General features: G+C 39.7%; 1 protein-coding gene across 2 annotated transcripts in view; it reads left to right on the forward strand.

Annotated features, from left to right (window-relative positions):
* LIMA1 (LIM domain and actin binding 1) overlaps positions 1 to 18,883 on the forward strand; it is a 72,514-nt gene that overhangs the window by 14,097 nt on the left and 39,534 nt on the right. For both annotated transcript variants that reach the window (XM_004692760.2, XM_012732629.1), the window contains exons 2-3: positions 9,980 to 10,121; positions 18,305 to 18,350. In XM_004692760.2, the coding sequence (XP_004692817.1) occupies positions 10,003 to 10,121; positions 18,305 to 18,350 (165 nt within the window). In that variant the 5' untranslated portion in view covers positions 9,980 to 10,002. The remainder of the gene's footprint in view (positions 1 to 9,979; positions 10,122 to 18,304; positions 18,351 to 18,883) is intronic.

Here is an 18,883-nt window from a genome sequence, read left to right on the forward strand (position 1 = left end):
ATATCAGACAATCTATATTGTGACAAAGGTTACCTTTGGAAAGTGGAATAAGTGGAATTGACTTGGGGAGGGGAAGGAAAAGCAGGCGAGCTTTTGTTTTGTTTTTTTTTTTTAAAGATTTATTTATTTATATATATATAGAATGGGGTACAGGCCAGATGTGTAGGGGCAGTGAAAGAATTCACCAGAGACAGAGTGAGGAGCAGAACAGGCCAACTGATGAAGTACACTGCTGAGGGGAGCAGTGGGCGGGTCAGGAGAGGTCAGCAGTGGGTGGGTCACCTCGGCGCAGGGATCCAACTCATGCTGAAGTGACTTTAGCTTCTCAGTGCTGTACTTTAACCCACTGCGCCACCAGGGAGAGCCCGTCTTTGATTTTTATATTGCATATTTCTAACATAACTATTTATGATGTGTGATTGATCATTACATCTCTTGATCAATCGCTTGAAGCTGGACAAAAGTATCTCCCATTTGTAAGAGAGGTTTCCCAAAGGGAAGGAGGAGGCTGGGAAAGGTCAGTTGTGTGGGGAGAAGGAAGGATGCTCGTGGATTGTACCTTGATTCTAACTTGGCTATTGAAACTGTTTTTGACAACCACTGACCTAATTAAAGATTAAAATGTTTTAAACTGCACAAGAACCCTTTGAAAGCCCAACATTTATATCTGGACTTACTCTTTATGCACTTCATTAGGTTTCATTTGTACTGAAAAAATGGTTAATGTTTAATTTGATTTCTGAATAAAAACTACAAAAAGTAATTGCTCAAAGTGTCCATAACAAACATTATAAAGCAAATGGTAATAAAAGAAATGGCAGTTTTTCCACCCATCTGATAACTCCATGGCAAAAAAATCTCAGTTGTTTTAAAGAGACCACTAATTTCAAGTATTGTTACAACCTACATTATGTAATGGTGAAAAAATAATTTTTGCAAATGGAAAGTCAAAACAGCTTAAGCATTTTACATTTATAAATTATTTTTAATTGGCCATGTTAAGACATTATGATATTGTAAACTAAGCTAAGCCCAAGTAAGTGTTGTGTTAACTAAACCTTGAAAATAACATTTATTGAATGTCTTACACACAGAGGCATGTATGAAAAGACTAACAAGATCTGGCTGTGAGAACAGGAGCAAGGTGAAATGGTAGTTTGTAGGGAAAATAGCAAAAAAGGGGTAGAAAAGGGTTATTTAACTCATACAGTTCTTTCTTGAATTACAGTGGGGTTAGTTCTGATAAACCCATTGTAAACTGAAAATAGCCTAAATTAAACTAAACCAAAGCCTACTGAACATTATTGCTTAACCTAGCTATAGTATATATACATACATACACACACACACTCACATACATACATCTCTATCTATATAGATAGATAGATAGATATAGATAGATAGATAGATATGTATGTATATGTATAGCCTACCTTAAATGTGCTCAGAAACTTACATTAGCCTACATTGGGCAGGAACATCTAACACAAAGTCAGTTTTATAATAAAGTGCTGAATACCTCATTTGATTTCTTGAATACTATACCGGTAGTGAAAGGCGGTCGATAGAGTGTTATTTGTTCATCTTTGTGATTCTGTGGCAGCCAGCTTCAAGAGAGAGCATTCACTAATCCCAACCCCTGAAAAGAGTTAAATTCCAGATATGGTTTCTACTGAGTGTACTGTTTTCATACCATCATAAAGCTTTAAAAAATCTTCAGCTGTAAGTTGGGGCTCATCTGTATACAAACTTGTCATATGTATATGACAAACAGTATGTCTGAACTTACAGAACGAGAAGCATGTTTTTAGGGAGAGAGAGGGCAAGTCAGAGGAGGAGATGAAGTGAGATTTTTGGAAGGCAGATGGGAACGATCAGGAACTCAGGTGGAATGTCGTGACACTTAATTGTCCCCTGACATAGGTAAGGTGAGAGGGAAAAGGTTTCTGGAGTGGTAAAGAGAAAGTCAGTTCATTCAAGAGAGCGACTGCTTGTAAGCTCCTGTGGAAGTTGCCCTGAATTTTGGTGAGTCGTTTCCAGAAGTGAAATTGCTGCTCAGATGTAGGAGCCCTTTTTTACATTGCTCTTGCTCTGGGTCTTAGTGGTTGTTGTTTTTATTCTCTCATGTGTATGTATTTTTATTTTTTAAGCACAAAATAACCTTAAAAGGATTTTAGAAGGACAAAGTGTTACTGGTGTGACTCAGCCCTGATACAAACATCTTCATCCTTGTCCACTCCTGGGAATTTGGTCACTGTTGCACTTTGACGATTACTGGGATCTGTTTCTACAGAGACCAGGCTGCAGCCCTTGCAGAACAGCAGCCATGGGGACTGGAATGTGCCCACGACTTCGCAAGTGTCCACGATCGTGTGTAACAAAGACGTGAGCATCTATGTGTAGTAGTTGAAGTTAGTGGTTCAATTTTTTTCAAATTACTTGAGTTTATGTCAGCTTTTGAATAAGCTAAATTACTGAATAATTCACAGTTCTGAAAAATGATATGCATTTTCTCAAATAGCCTAAGGACTGCACAGTAGGCATTCATTTTTCTTGTACTGATAGTATTCTGGATAAAATTTAAATATTCGTGCAGTTTCATTCAAACTATTTATAGAATTCCTTCTATTCAGAAAGCAATATACTAGATAGTAAAAGAGCGAAAGGCAAAGGAAAGCAGTTCCCTGACCTTAAGAATCTTTATATTGAGTAGGATTTGTAGAATTATAAGGCAGAGGAAGGGCCAGGGAATAGGGCTGGGGCAGTTCAGGAAGGAGTTCTTTGAGGAGTGGTCTTCACTTGAGTTTTGAAAGTGAATAAATTGAGGAAAGGGTAGTCTTCCTGGTGGGAGAGGGGAAATATATATATGTGGTGTATAAAGGGAGTAGAGACTGATAGTGGCATAAGTTTGGAGACTCTAGATCCCTTTTCAAGGCAGACTTTTATGGGGTTAGGTTTCTCACTATCAGAAATTACAAATAAGAGCTAGGAGATACTAGAACCAATCTTGTGATGATGACTTGTAGGCAGAAGTATTTCTGTGGATGCATAGAGTCTGTTTATTTAGAGAGACGGATGGAGAGGAACATAAATATGTAAATATGTATATTTGCATGGAGTCATTTGATATATGTTTCCCAAAGAAAGCCTAGAAGAGATGGCATCTCAGTAACAAGATGCACACCTAGTGCCCAGATCTTAGTTCCTCCAATAAGAGGGTGGTACTACAGAGCCCTCCCTGGTGTAATGGGTTGGCACACTGTACTGCAAAGCTAAGTCAAGCCATGGCCGCTTCAGTGCAAGTTTGATCCCCACCCGGGAGGTGATCCACATTGTGCAGCAGACCTCTCCTGTCTCACCCACTGCTCCCCTCAGCAGTGTACTTCATTAACTTCTTGTTCTGCTCCCCACAGTATCTCTGGTGAATCCTCTCATTGCCCTGGCACCTCTGGCCTACACCCTATTTCTTTCTTTCTTTTTTAAAATTTATTGTGCATACAGAACTGGGGTATAGGCCAGAGGCTCAGGGGCACTGAGAGGATTCACCAGAGACAGAGTGGGGAGCAGAACAGGCAGATCAACGAAGTACACTGCTGAGGGGAGCAGTGGGCGGGTCAGGAGAGGTCTGCACGCCATGTGGTCACCTCTGGGGCAGGTGGGAATTGAACTCATGGGAAGTGGCTTTAGCTTCTTAGTGCTGTGCTTTAACCCACTGCGCCACCAGGGAGGGCCCATATACCCTAGTTCTGTATGCATAAATGAATAAAATCTTTTTTTAAAATGTTATTTTAGAAAAAGGGCAGCACTTCTCCGTAGAGAAGCGGCTGACTCTTAAGACTGAAGCAAGGCAAATGGCAAGATGAGTCTGGGAGTTTTATTCTGATAGAAAGTGAAGAGCTGCTTTTAAAAATTGGTTGAAACTACACCAGAGAGTTACTTACAATAGGTAAATCCTGGAAACAACCCAAATAGCCAAAACTAGGTGATTGGCTCAAGAAGATGTGATACACACACACACACACACACACATACACACACACACAGTGGAATGCTATGCAGTAGTCAAAAAAGATAAACGCAGGCCATTTGCAACAACATGGATGGAGGTGGAAGGGATTTTGTTCAGTGAAATAAGTCAGAAGGAAAAAGAAAAATATCGAATGGTTTCACTTATAGAAGGAGTTAAGAGAACCAAATAAGACATGGTGGGGGGAAGTATATTGTTATTACAATACAAAACACAACACAACAAAACAAAAACAGACAACTATAAACCCGTGAGATCCTATAAGGGAAGGGGGACAGAGAGGGATCAAAAGGAGGGAGGAATATAAAGGACTGTGGCGATGACGGGTTGGGCAGGGAGGCAGTAACATTGTTGTAAAATGAACAATAATGTAAACAGATATATAAATAATAATAAAAAAAAGAACACCAGAGTTAAGCAGAAAGAGCTCCAAGTTGCCGGAGCTGTAACACTCTGAACAACAAAAATAAAGTAACCGGGCCCTCCCGGGTGGCGCAGCGGGTTAAAGCACTGCACTGAGAATCTAAAGCCGCTTCCTCATGAGTTCGATTCCCGCCTGCCCCGGAGGTGACCACATGGCGTGGCAGACCTCTCCTGACCCGCCCGCTGCTCCCCTCAGCAGTGTATTTCGTTGATCTGCCTGTTCTGCTCCCCACTCTGTCTCTGGTGAATTCTCTCACCCTCCACATCTCTGGCCTGTATCCCAGTTCTGTATGCACAAATAAAATAAAAATCTTTAAAAAATAATAATAATAAATAAATAAATAAAAATAAATAAAGTAACCCAGGAAACAGGATAAATGTCCATGGGTTCATGCTAATATAATGACTAAATGAGGAAGAGAGGACAATTATTCTTTGTAAAAGAATTCCAATTAGTAAGTATAGAAAGAATGAGGGCAATAGAAAATCACCATTAAAACTACATAGTAATGATTGCTGAAGCATGATCCACTCACAAAAGCCAAACTTAATGAGCAAAAGTTTGAGGAATAAGATCAAGTTTCTGTTCCCACTCAAATATGAATTATCAAAATGGTAACATTACAGGAGAAGCCTGACAGGTAACACCTTCACTAAATGATCAAGGACAGAAGACATCAGTACCATGTCCTTTAGTATGATGCATAGAAGAAGGCACTTTAGCTCTGTTATTTGCTCCCCCAAATTTCACAGCCTCAATCTTACCTAAGAAAACATCATATATATTTCAAAACAAAGCATATTTTTGAGCATTGGGACTTTGTAGACCCTCATCTTGTATTTGTGCTGACTCCCCTCTGAAACCAATCACTTCTGGTTCTTTTCATTGGAGAAACAAACCCTAAATGCAATACCTGACCAGAACTCTCAAATTGTCAAGGACCTAAAAGACAAGAAATAGAAGAAATGTCATCAATCAGAAAAAAGAAAACTAAGAAAATATAACATGTAAATGCAGTATGAAATCTTGGAACAAAAATAAGACTTTATTGGAAAAAACTGGTAGAATTGGAATCAAGTCTGTAGCTTGGTTAACAGTATTGTACAGTTGTTAATTTCTTAAATTTGATAATGATCTTGTGATAATGTGAATAAAGTTAGGTAAAAGATATATCAGAATTTTTGTACAACTTTTGCAACTCTTATGTAAATCTAAAATTAAATAGAAAGGTTTAAAAATGTATTAATTTTCAGGTCTTTTTCTCCGAGCATGTGAATTGAGAGAGAAAGGGAGGCAAGGAGAGAGAAAACACTGAGACTGGATTTGTAACAACAGGGTTTTACATTTACCAGTGGTAATTCATTTGCTCTTTGTTCCAGCCTGCTTTCTGGGAGACTATTCCCCGGTTAGGTAAGTCTCTTAATGAATGTATTAGAGTAGGTTTCCTGGAATAGCTACAGGCCTCACCCTGAGCAATAGCTTGAGAGGCAGATAACCCGGGGGCCAGATTTTTCAGTGAGTCATTGCCCAACCCTTAAAACTTGCAAAGACTTTTGTTTGAGAGATCCTTACCTCTCCATTCATTGTGTGTTTAGCCATCCCACTTAAAGCTACCTGATATGATAAAAGAAAGCTGAATCAGGAATTATCAGTAGAACTCTGGCTCACATACAAACTAGGTTTACTAAACTAGTTTTGGAAAACTGTTGAACCTTGAGGTGGCTCTTTGCCCTTATTATAATAAAGGAGGTTTAGCTACCTGATTTCTAAGCTGTTCTCTTGATATAAAAATCTGTGATATGAGACCCTCCCTGGTGGCGCAGCGGGTTAAAGCACTGCACTGAGAATCTAAAGCACTTCCGCATGAGTTCGATTCCCGCCTGCCCCGGAGGTGACCACATGGCGTGCAGACCTCTCCTGACCCGCCCGCTGCTCCTCTCAGCAGTGTACTTCGTCCATCTGCCTGTTCTGTTCTCCACTCTGTCTCTGGTGAAGCCTCTCACCACCCCTAAGCCTCTGGCCTGTACCCCAGTTCTGTATGCACAAATAAATAAATCTTTAAAAAAAAATCTGTGATATGAATCTAAATTTGAAGACATCTTTAGTTCTCTTTTCTGTATATCCCATTATCTATTATACTACTGTTTTTTCTCTGTATTTTCTCTGTTAATAGAAAATCTTCCAATCATTCAAGTTTGATGATAACAGCTTTGATTCCTTTTATTATCCTAAACACATTTTATTCTAAGAACTTTCAGTTATTTCTTTCCACTTTTCTATTCCTGTCTTTTCTAACTTAAACCTTGATTGCCTCTTACTTAGGCATTTTAGTATCTTCTTGATACCTAGATATATCTAGTTATTTGGACTTCCATCTTCTTCCCTCAAGTTGCACTACTCCATTTAAATATGGTCAAAATTCCTTTATATAGTTTCTAAGGCTCCTCCTATCTTTCCTTGTCTTCAGCTTCTCTTGCACCTGGAATCTGACCCCATGAAGTAGACTAGACTATTTCAACTCCACGATGGAGTAATGCTGATACTGTTGCCCCTTCCTGAAATTCATTTCCTTATCCTGCTCACTTATTGAATTCTACTCATTCTGTAACTCCCAAGTCAACCCATTGTCTCCGCCTTCCCTCCGCTAAGTCAGAAAATCAGGTCTTGTACTTCCAGACCACACTTTTTCTCTGTCTTGTGCTATAATTACTGTGCATGTTAGCAAACCTGGTAGATTACATATACTATTTGGACAGCACCCTCTCACTGTAACTTGTAGTATTTACTCAGTTACATGGTACCAGAGTCTATCAGAAATCATGTATTGATTATCACTTTTATCTGTCATAGGTTACTAATCACACTAGAAGGAAATATGACTATGTTTCAGTGAAGAGAAATAGAATCAAAGTATGGGCCACATCATGCCCTGAATATAAATTGAGCTTAGCTGGCTTATTTTTTTGAGACTTATTTATTTATGCATACAAGAACTGGGATACAAGTCCGAGATGTAGGGGGTGAGAGGATTCACCAGAGACAGAATGGGGAGCAGAACTGGCAGATGTACTGAAATACACGGCTGAGGGGAACAGCAGGGAGACAGGAGAGGTCTGCTGTACCATGTGGGTCACTCCCTGGCTGGGAATCGAACTGAAAATGCAGTGTGGCTGCAGATCTCTTTATAATGCTGTGCTTTAACCCACTGCGCCACCAGGGAGGGCCCTGTTTTTGTTTTCTTTTAGCATTTTACCAGTATAGGTGTTTTGATTTTTCTTGACTGTCTGACTGGAATTAGAAATAGGAATTAAACTCCTTTTTGTTCATCACAGTCAGTCCCTCAAATAATTAATGCTTTTTTTTATGAATAAAGTTGCCAGCATATCTTCTGTATTTTTTTCTTGGATCCAGAATTGATCTCTGTAGAAAAGCTGACATTTATATCCATACCTACATTGGAAGCATAATTGTACCAGATAATGTCATAAAGTGTTGGTCTGTAATTCCTAAATTTGGAATTTGGCTTAAAGGATCATTATTGTAGTTTTACATAATGAAGTTTAGCTGAATTTCCTGTAGTTTCTTTGTCTTTTTTTGTTCGGGAAAAGATGGGCACTCTTCAGTGGGTCGGTCAATTACAAACTGGTAAGCAGATAGACCAAAAAATAAGTATTTTTGATACATTCAGGTTATTTCAAAGAATATGTGCAGAATTAAGGTTATTTTCTCCAGAGATAATATAAGAAATTAACACTTATTGCTTCTTCAGTGCTAGGCTTTCTTTATCTTATGTATTCTTCATAAAGATACTATGAAGTGTAAGTACTGTTACTATGGATGAGAAATCTTGAGTATTAGGGCACATAACTGTAAGTGATGGGGTTAGTTCTCTCACTTAGATGTCTAACAGACCTCCTTACCTTTAGAGGTTACTATGCTGCCTTGCAATGTGGGGATGAAAACAAAATGAAAAAGAAAACAAACAAAAGATATTATTTTTCAGACAAAGATTTAGTTGAGAACAAATACATGCAGAAAGGAGTTTGGTCTTTTAGGATTATCTCTCTGCTTTACAGGCCTTTAGTATAAAAAGCTGCCCTGGTTGCTGGGTTAAGCGACTGTGTGTTCTACTGTTGCTTAGGCTGTTGGAGGTAGCTCCTGATGAAGCAAACATTCCACCAGAATGCAGTTCTGCTTTGTGGCTGTCAAGAGGGCTGTATGTAGCACCTTCATCTATACTTTTACCCTTCACAGAAGGAAACTGTTGACTCATTTCTTTTCTTTTCTTTGTTTCTTCTTTTTTTTTTAATCTCTTCTGAGTAAGGTTTGGACTCCTTTGGTAATTACTGGGGCAAAACCAAGTATTCCAGGCTATTGGATAGGGACTATATGATGTCCCTATCACATAGATTTTAGAAAATCTATGAATTTTAGAAAATAATTCAGGTATATAGGTTTTATGCCCTGAATATGAAGTACACTGTACTTTCCTCAATTGCTAAAAGTCTTTAAAATAATGAGTGTGTGGCATGTTGAAGCACAGCAGTGTGAAGCTATCCACAGTCACTGCAGCATGAGTTTGAACCTGCAGCATACATTTGATCCCAGGCCAGGGGGGTGATCCACATGGTATGGCAGACCTCTCCTGTCTCGCCCGCTGCTCCCCTCAGCAGGGTATTTCAGTCCATCTGCCTGTTCTGCTTCTCACTCTGTCTCTGATGAATCCTCCCACCCCACACCCCCCACACCTCTGGCCTATATCCCAGTTCTTGTATGCATGAATAAAAAAATATTTTAAAAAATTAAAATAAAAGAAAATAATAAGAATTATTTTAAAAGTCAACACTAATATATACTTAAGATGCTCTAAGAAAATGAAAACATCCCTAATATTTTAAGTATATTGTCTCCTTAAATCCACATCAAAGACCCTATGAAAGTACTGTTTTTCAGCTGAAGAAAATAAAACCAAAAAGGCTTTTAAGGTAACCAAGTTACATTTTAACTTCAGTCTGTCTCCCTTCAAGCCCTTTCTCCTTATATTATACTATGCTATAACCCCAGCTCTTTCCCTAACACCGAGTAGTGGTCAGGGCGTAGTGGTCAGGGCTACAGAACTTGGGAGAGAGAACAGCCAAAAGAAACTTGGATGTAGGTGGAACCTAATTTGGACCTGATTCTACAGAGATGCTGATTGTACCTCCCCTGGGATGTAACTCAGAAGAGTGGAACATTTCACTCCAAATGTGACTTTGGAACAATCTTAAGTTCAGGGAAAGGCCAACTGATGTTTGCACAGTAGGGTCAGTCATAAAATGATGCAACTGGAAGGGACCTTTGAGATCATCTGTTCTAACCTTCTCATCTTACAGGAAACTACAATCCAAAGATATTGAATCATTTGATCAAGGCTATAGTTTTTGAGAGCAAAGAGTGTGGGTCTAGGCTCTTTTATCACACTGCTGCGGGCTTTGGATGCTGGAGAGTCCACGTTTGTGTCTAATATTCTCACACGCTTTGTTACGTAGGTCTTTCAGTATCTGTAGACAAAATGGAATCAACTCCGTTTAATAGACGGCAATGGACATCCCAGTCACTGAGAGTAACAGCTAAAGAACTTTCTCTCGTCAACAAGAACAAGTCATCAGCCATTGCAGAAATATTCTCCAAGTAAGTACTGATCTGGGTCAAGAGAAAGCACACCTGACTTGAGCAAACATTACCATCTGTCAGAGAAATTAGTAAAGGAAGTCCATGCTATAAATGGTTTTATTAAGCACCTTTTGGGTCTTAGGACCATGCACGTGAAAAGGAATAAGGTGATTATCAGGAGGCATGTTTGCTTATTTGGAGAAAGAAAAAGTTAAAACACAAAATATAATTGTAAAACGTATGGTATACGGACCTCTCCCATGCTTATTTTATATCCCCAGCGCATGACATGGTAACTGGAACACGCAACAAATATTGAAAGAATGATATATGTAAATAAGACACCAGAGATCCCATAGTAGGAAGTAGCTTTGGGCAGGTGGTAGGTATATCTCACTAGTAATGTTTGTTAATTAATAAGAAGCTATGATACATTTAAGAGAAGAAAGATGGTAAAGATTTGAAGTGAGTAACTGTGAGGTTTGTATCCAAGATGCAGCTAAACCAACAGGTTTCTCTAAGCTACAGAATCACCTTTTCTTTAGTCACAAGCCCATCAAGCGCCTCCTTCCAAGCTGCTGCCCTTGGTGATGCCTTAAGGGGGAGGGCAGGCAGTATGAATGGCACAGCCCAAACATTATACATTTTATGTTGCTATAATTTTATGTCAAACACATATTATTCTTATAAAAAATAAAATCAATACAGATAGTTCAGAAAACAACTCGAGGTTGGGAAATTTTAAGACAATCCCTGGCCTTAAGGAAATGAACATTATAGTTTAAACATTAGAGGATACCCCAGACTTCCTTCATCTTAAGGGCTACAATAGGGTACTATAAATAACCAGGTGGTCCAGTTAGTTATTGCTGAGTGAAAACAGCCTCCAAAATTTAGTGACCTGAAATAATTACAGCATTTATCCTGCTTATGAGTCTCCAGCTTAGGCAGAACTTCCTCTGCTTCCCTCAGCATCAGCTGGGCTGGCTCAGAGATGGGGACACAAGTCAGGGAAAGCTCACTCACAGTGGGTCAGGTGCTGACACCTGAGTTCTCAGGTGCGGCTGGGCTGGGCCACCTGCCTTGACTTTCCTGTGCAGCTTGGTTTGCTTGACTGGGGGCCAGGGGCAAGGGGCGAGAATAGGGAGGGAGCAACAAAAGGAAAGGAACTGGGGTCAGTGTTATGACCCAGCCTGTGAAGTTACGTGGCAGCACTTTTGCCACATTCTCTTTGATTACAAGTCTGTCACAAAGCTGGCTCCTATTTAAGGGGAGAGAGTTTAGCTCTCCCTGTTGATGGGAGGAGTGTAAGTTTTGTGGTGTATGTTTCCCAAAAGAGTCTGACTCAGTGTGCCTGGGATGGGACCCAGGAACTTATGTGCTTTAAACAGTATCCCAGGTGGTTTTTATCTTTAGGAAAATTAGAAAGCACTGGTAGTGAACGAGACGGGCTTGGGAAATCAAAACAATGACCTTAAACATAAAGCAGAGTGAATAAGATTTCTAATAGGAAGTTCAAGCCATGGATTATGAAAATTGAATATGAATAAAAGAAGTAGGAAAGCGAACCGTCTGTTATGGTGAAAAGGAGGGCTAACACAGTTCCGTGAGGGCCAGATGATGGAAGGCCTTGAATGCTATGCTAAGTTTAGGATTTAGTTACATAAACTATGAAAACTACTGAAGCTTTGCATGCAGGGAGAATGACATGATCACACTTCTCACTTAGAAAGATGGTCTTGGCGACATGGTCAAATATACAGTGAAAGTGAAAGATTGGTAGCCTGAAGAAAATTATGAGACTCATGTGAAAACAAGTGAAAGCTGTTGAGGGTGGGGAGCAGAGGAATGGAAAGGAAGGGGTGGGAAGGATTTGAGACAGTGTTGAGATATGATTAACAGAACTTGGAAATTGTTCTGCAGAGAAACCTCCATATTACTCTTTTCACCCTGTCTGACCCCACCTCTCTTTATGCTTGACTTACCCTGACAAGCTTTCGCTTTCAATAGCGACTGCCTGCTTTTAAGGGGTGAGCCTGGGTCTTTCCAGCCCAGCTATCCTGCTTTGATATCTTTTCTGTGTTAGGTTCTAAGCAAGATATTATTTGAAAAATGAATTCTGCAGTGAAAAGTTTAAAACCACTTATCTGGCTAACTTTTGTCCCCTTGTTCTAACAAATAAGGAACTTGAGGTCTGGCAGTTTTGACTGAAGAGTACACACCAAGATACAGGTTTCCCCACTATCGGAAAGCAGAATGTTCATGTTTGGTATGATTTGGTAGGTTATTTTAGGGCTATAGGAGTTCTCAAATGTTTTCCATATAAATTAATAGTAATAGTATTTCGAGACCTAAAATAACCTACCAAAGCACACAAACATAAACACTCTACTTTTGGATGGGGCCGGGGGGCGCAGTGGGACCCAGAGCTGCGGAGTTGAACCTAGCGCACATCTCTCGCCCCACAACCAGCATGCCTTCCTGCATAACAGCTCCCCCCACTCTTGTTATAACTTTGCCTGTTCCATAGGCCTAAGAAAGAACAGGGTTTGTGTTTAGTTTGCTGTGCCTGTTCTTCCTTTAGTTAATAAAAAAAAATTTACCCTCAGCTCTCCCTACTTAACTTCCTTTTTTTCTCTTCTGTAATTTGTTAGTGGTGAAATTGTTCCAGAAGTAAATTTACTGCCTATTCCTTGGGAGTTTCCATTTTCCCCCTTTTTAGCTTACTGTTCCTTTTGCTCTGTTTGAGGGCTACAAACAAGAGTCATAGCTCAGGAACTCTGTTTTCTGGCAGTAGAGAAGTTTGAGACACTATTATTACTCCCTAGATAATTTTAGCATCATCCATCAACTGCCTGCCTCAGAATTGAGCATTAACGAGTAGTTACAAGGTTTGATTTTGTTTGGGAAGAGGAGGAGACTGGAAGATGAGAAAATCTGGCAAAGGATGAGGGATAATGTTTTAATTATAGAAACCTCGCTGCAAATATTTCCCCCCTCAAATCTGGGTCTTAAAAGTACCTTCCTTTCCTCCACAAATCAGTGACCTTCACATTTTGGGTCAGAATAATGCTTGTTATTCTAAGTGCCTTTGAAGAAAGTTGGAGGCCTGAGTTCTAACACAGAGTTCAGCAAGATCATGCTTCAGTCTCCTTGTGTTCTGAAAGTACAATGCAGACGCACAAGGACCTGGCTGGGAAGAGAGCAGTGGTGTAGAACTTTGCTCCCTGCATATCTGCTCTTCAGCAAGAATTTCTTTATAAATAAAGGTGGGAGCATTTGAATGGGAGTTTCAAACACAATTCAGAACAGCCACCTGTATCTTGCAGATGCCTCAATACTAAAAGGAAAGGACTGAAGATGAAAATGACTTTGGTCTCCTTTCTTCAAATCTTTGTTTTTGTAAAGACAGTAAAGGGAAGTGAACCCCTGAGCTTATTTACCCAGCTAACCACAGTGTAAATACCTTGCCTCCAAGAATAATTGAGCAAAGAAACCTGCTTGCTGATTGGCTCTGGCCAGTTGCTGCTATAACATACTTTAGAAGCCATCCAGCAGGTGTGGGAGCAAGTTCAAGACCAGTTCTATGTTCCTTGCTAGCTATAACCCTCTATATTTCTGCATTTCCATGTCTCAATACAAATGGGAAAATACATGTACAAGGACATTTGCTAAAACACTATTTGTAATGGTTGAAACTGGAAACATTGCAAATGTCCATTAAATGGAGTATGGGTGAATAACATGTATTTGTAATGGAAGAGAATTGCCAGCTCCAGGGCTGCTAAATCGAGGAGGTGTTTGCTAACTCTTATCTTCCATGAACTCTCACCATTTCTCCAGTGCCCCACTCTGAACCAAGCCAGAATCATCTACCATGAATGCACATTCATCCTCGGAGGAAAAAAAAAGGAAGTTAAGTAGGGAGAGCGGAGGATCAATTTTTTAATTAGTTCAGGAAGGACAGTCACAGCAAACTAAATACAAACCCTGTTCTTAGGACTGTGGAACAGATAAAGTTAAAACAAGAGTGGCGGGAGCTGTTATGCAGGAAGTCATGTTGGGGTGGGGAGAGAGATGTGTGCTAGGTTCAACTTTGCCACTCTGGGTTTCCCCCATATCCAAAAGCAGAGTGTTTATGTTTGTCTCCAAAGCACTCTTAAAAACATGATTCGGATCGATGACCACTTATTGGATTAAACCCCAAACCCTCCGCATGGTCCGCACAGCCCCTGGCTGTACTGCCGCCTGCTGCTCCTTTCCCAGTGTGCTCAGCAGCACTGGAGCCACGTACACTCTGGACAACCAGCGGGCTAAATGCTTTCGTGCCCAGGGGCCTTTGCATGTGCTGTTTTTCTGTGCCTGGATGGTGTTTCTCACCTCTTTGCTACTTAGCCAACTCCTCTGGTCAGACTTCAGATCTCAGTGGCTATTTCCTCCTCAAGTAGGCTTTTCTCTCTCTCTCTCACGCACACACACACAGAACAGTAACTCTTTTAAAGAATAATGGAATAGTATTGAGTAACCTAGCAGAGGTACCAAACTGAGGAGTCAGGTGGTGTGTGTGTGTTTCTGTCTTTGTTTGTTTAAGGTTTAAACTGTAAACTGCCTGAGAATGGAAACTGCCTCTTTTGGTTAAATCTTTCATTTCTTTTTCTCTATTATTTAGAATATATTTCTTGAATGAAACTTCAGCTATTCTAAATTGATAAGATGCAGCGTAGTATGTACAATATTGTCTCATATTTGTAATTTTAAAAAATTATGTAAAAACGGGTATTAACCCCTTATTAGACATGTGATTAGCAAATATTTTCTTCCCATCAAAGGTTTGCCTCTTTTCCTTTGATGACAGATTTTGCTGAAGTCCAGTTTATCTATTTTTTGTTATTGTTGCCTGTGCTTCTGGTGTCATTCCAAGAAATCATTGCCAATCGTTGTCATGACACTGTGTCTGTTTTCTTTAAGAGTGTTATAATTTTAGCTCTTATATTCAGGTCTTTGATCCATTCTGATTTAAATCTTATAAGGGTATGGCCCAACTTTTTTTTTTTAAGTGTTTATCCATTTCCCCCACAACATCATTTATTAAAAAGACTCCTTCCTCCATGGGGTAATCTTGACACCCTGCTGAAAATCCTTTGGCCATATGTGGGAGGGTTTATTTCTGGGCTCTCTATATTGTTCCAGGGTTCTCTCTATCTTCATGTCAATGCCATATTGTTTCTGCCAGTACCAATTTTTTTAATTGTGGTAAAATATGCATTACACAAAATTTACTGTTTAACATTTTAAAGTTCACAGTTCAGTGGTATCACGTATTTTTTCATTGTTGTGCAGTCACCACTATCTTCCCTTTTCGTAGCCACATAGTATTCCATTGCATGAATATGTTATTTCCCAGTCTCCTCATAATGGAAATTCAGGTTGTTTTCAGTCCTTTGCTATTAGAATAAATGCTGTGATGTAATTTATTATAAATGTCATTTTTGCTTATGGGAGTATATCTGTAAGACAAATTTTGGAAACATAATTTTGGAAACTCCATATGGAAAGTATTTTTGCTTGTGTAATTTTTTTTTTAATTTTTCTCTAATTTATTGCCTCCACTCACCCCAGCAATTTAAGTAGGACCTGCTTCCCCATAAATCCTCATCAATAGTCTGCTAGCAGCATTTAAAAATCTTACTTGAGGGCCCTCCCTGGTGGCGCAGCGGGTTAAAGCACTGCACTGAGAAGCTAAAGCCACTTCCGCATGAGTTCAATTCCCGCCTACCCCAGAGGTGACCACATGGCGCGGCAGACCTCTCCTGACCCGCCCGCTGCTCCCCTCAGCAGTGTACTTCGTCAATCTGCCTGTTCTGTTCCCCACTCTGTCTCTGGTGAAGCCTCTCACCGCCCCTGAGCCTCTGGCCTGTACCCCAGTTTTGTATGTACAAATAAATAAATCTTTAAAGTAAAAATCTTACTTGATATGTAAGGCATGTTCTTCGTGTTGTTTGAATTTTTGTTTTGAGACTGGACATCCATTTTGTTTATTTAAAAAACATTTGAATTTCTTTCCTGTAAACATGCTCAGTTTTCTGTTGTCATTTTCTTTTTGATTTGAAAGAATCCTGTATATTTTAAGGAATACTAGCCTTTTCTTATTGCAGAAGTTGCAAATACTTTTGCAATTTGTCCCTTCACTTACAGAAATCCTGATCTCATTTTCTTTCTATTTATGGTTAAGGAAATGCCAGAAATTTTTGGAATTTCGCCCTCTCATATTAGAAAGCTCTGCTTACTTGTAGAGCAATTCCCAGCCTAGCAAATAAGATGTTTATTAATAGCTGATTGTTAAAATTCAAATAATGACAGGACTGAAAAAGGACCTTAGATTCCTCTCACAGAGTCATTTAACTTTGTAGATGAGACCCAAATAAATGTGATATAAGCCAGGTTATATAACAAGTAAGCAGTGGCACCAGAACTGGGACTTTTTCAGATTTCCGTTTTGGTTGAGATTCTACTTACATGCACACTAGAAATGTGAAGGTGTTTACAAATTGAAGGTTGGTGTTGGTAGGCAAACGGGTTCTTTCCCATTTGGCTCTTTTTCTTTTCTTTAATTGTCACGCTTCAATTAAAAAAATTTTAAAGATTAATTTATTAATTCATACAGAACTGGGGTAGAGGCCAGAGGTGCAGGAGAGGTGAGAGGCTTTACCAGAGACAAAGTGGGGAGCAGAACAGGCCGACTGACGAAGCATACTGCTGAGGGGAGCAGCGGATGGGTCAGGAGAGATCTGCCGTGCCATGTGGTCACCTCCAGGGCAGGCGGGGATCGAACTCATGCTGAAGTGGCTTTAGCTTCTTAGTGCTGTGCTTTAACCGGCTGCGCCACCAGGGAGGGCCCCAATTTAAAAAATTTTACAGAAGTACATTGACTTATATATGGTTTGTATGCTTTGTGAAACATAATTCTTTTTATCTCACTTCTTTTCCTTCCCAAATGCCTTGTGAATTCTGAAAATTTACCTTCTGACAGAACAAGTGACCCTCCGAACATGTCCTTTTCTAGGGCTGAGTTGGTGCTAAGTGGGTGTAGGCATGTAGCCCAAGGAGAGGCAATGGTGGTGTCCATTCTGCTGACTGCGAGGCCCTGAGCAGTTAAGGAAGCAGTAAGGTCATTCTGGGTGACCTGGAGATTTGCTGCGTTTGGGCTTCCCTGCCCTCCTTTGTCCTCAAAATGAGAAAACCTGCCCCCTCTCAAAAGCCCTAGGACTTCAGTTGTTTCTCAGGGATATTATGATCCAAGTGATGTTAAAATAAAATGATGAAAGTACTAAGAAATTTCAAATAATAAATCATATATATATATATATATATATATATATATATGTAAATGACATCTCAATGTCCTTGACTGTAGGCCTCACGCTATTTTATCACTAAGGAAAAAAATTCTGCTAATTAAAAGAACCAAGCTTGCTTATCCCATAAACTTTCCTTACATGTCCCTCTTATGCATACATTAAAAAGTAAAATGATTTTCTTTAAATGTCAAAATATAATCTCTTTAAAGACATTTTAAGTGCCATCAAATCCACTCAACTGAACTAATGTGACAAATCGAACAACTTAGACTAAATTCACACATGTACAGGCAATATGATTACTTCGCCCGCATTTGGCAGACAAGAGCTGTACAATCGTCTCAGATGCATCCAGGTGGGCAAATATATGTTTCAGGATTAATGCCATGTTATATCCTTTAACTGATGCCAAATCCTTTTACACATGTGATTTCATTTAATCTTCCCAGCAACCTTGAAAGTAGGTATGTAGCATCACTGACTTGCCAGAGATCACAGTTAATAAGTGATGAGACCAGTGCTTAAGCCCCAGACTTTCTGCTCTATCCAGTTGTTTCCAAGTATTTTCTTCATCTGCTTGGACTTTTCTGTTATATCAGAACAGGAGGCTGGGACAGGACAGGAAGTGAGAGCTGCTCCAATTCTCTGCTTCTTCTGACAAAGTTGATTAAAATAATTTGCTGGCAGAAGTAGGTTTGCATAAATGTTTTCTTAAAGATTGAAAGAGTTTTAATACAACTGAGATGAAAAAATACACAAGATGAAGAATGATGTAAAAAGTATATAATAAAAAAAAAGTTTAATTTAAGAACATTCAATTTCTCCTCTCTCCCTTCTCTGAAGGTACCAGAAGGCAGCTGAAGAAGCAAACATGGAAAAGAGGAGGAGTGTAAGTATTCAGAAGCCCCGGGCATGTGGGGCTCCGTGAACAGAGCCTGTGTGGCCGGCCACCTGCAGCCGCTGCGGGCTCGGGCTCCCTGGCAGCTGAGCGGGCTTTTGTGCCAACTGGTCTGATTTGTGAGCCATTTGCTCTGGAGGACTTGGCTTAGGTGAAGGGGATCTTATTTTTTCCTGAGGTTTATTTTTTGAAGCACTTTTTCTTTCTCGAATTGAGTGACAGACAAAAGGCCAAGTGCTTTGCCTGGGGTTAGTAAACTGGTTTACTGCTTCAGCTCAAATTAGAGTACAGGGTTTCTTAGGCAGTCATCTTATTTCCAAACCAAATAACTAGAATTTCTCTATCTGTGCAATTAAGTGGTAGCAGCTGTGCAGCTCTTGTTCTCCTCTGGGTTCTTTTTTTCCTTTTTTTTTTTTTTTAAACAAACTTTTTGCCCAGTCTACTTAGCAAGTTTCTTAGCTGCAGGATTCATCAAAAACTGAAGACTCAGAACAAGCCCTCTGCTCATATCCATTTTCTACCTT

This window comes from Condylura cristata, unplaced genomic scaffold (genome assembly GCF_000260355.1).
Source record: "Condylura cristata isolate star-nosed mole 26May11 unplaced genomic scaffold, ConCri1.0 scaffold00034, whole genome shotgun sequence".
NCBI lineage: Eukaryota > Metazoa > Chordata > Mammalia > Eulipotyphla > Talpidae > Condylura > Condylura cristata.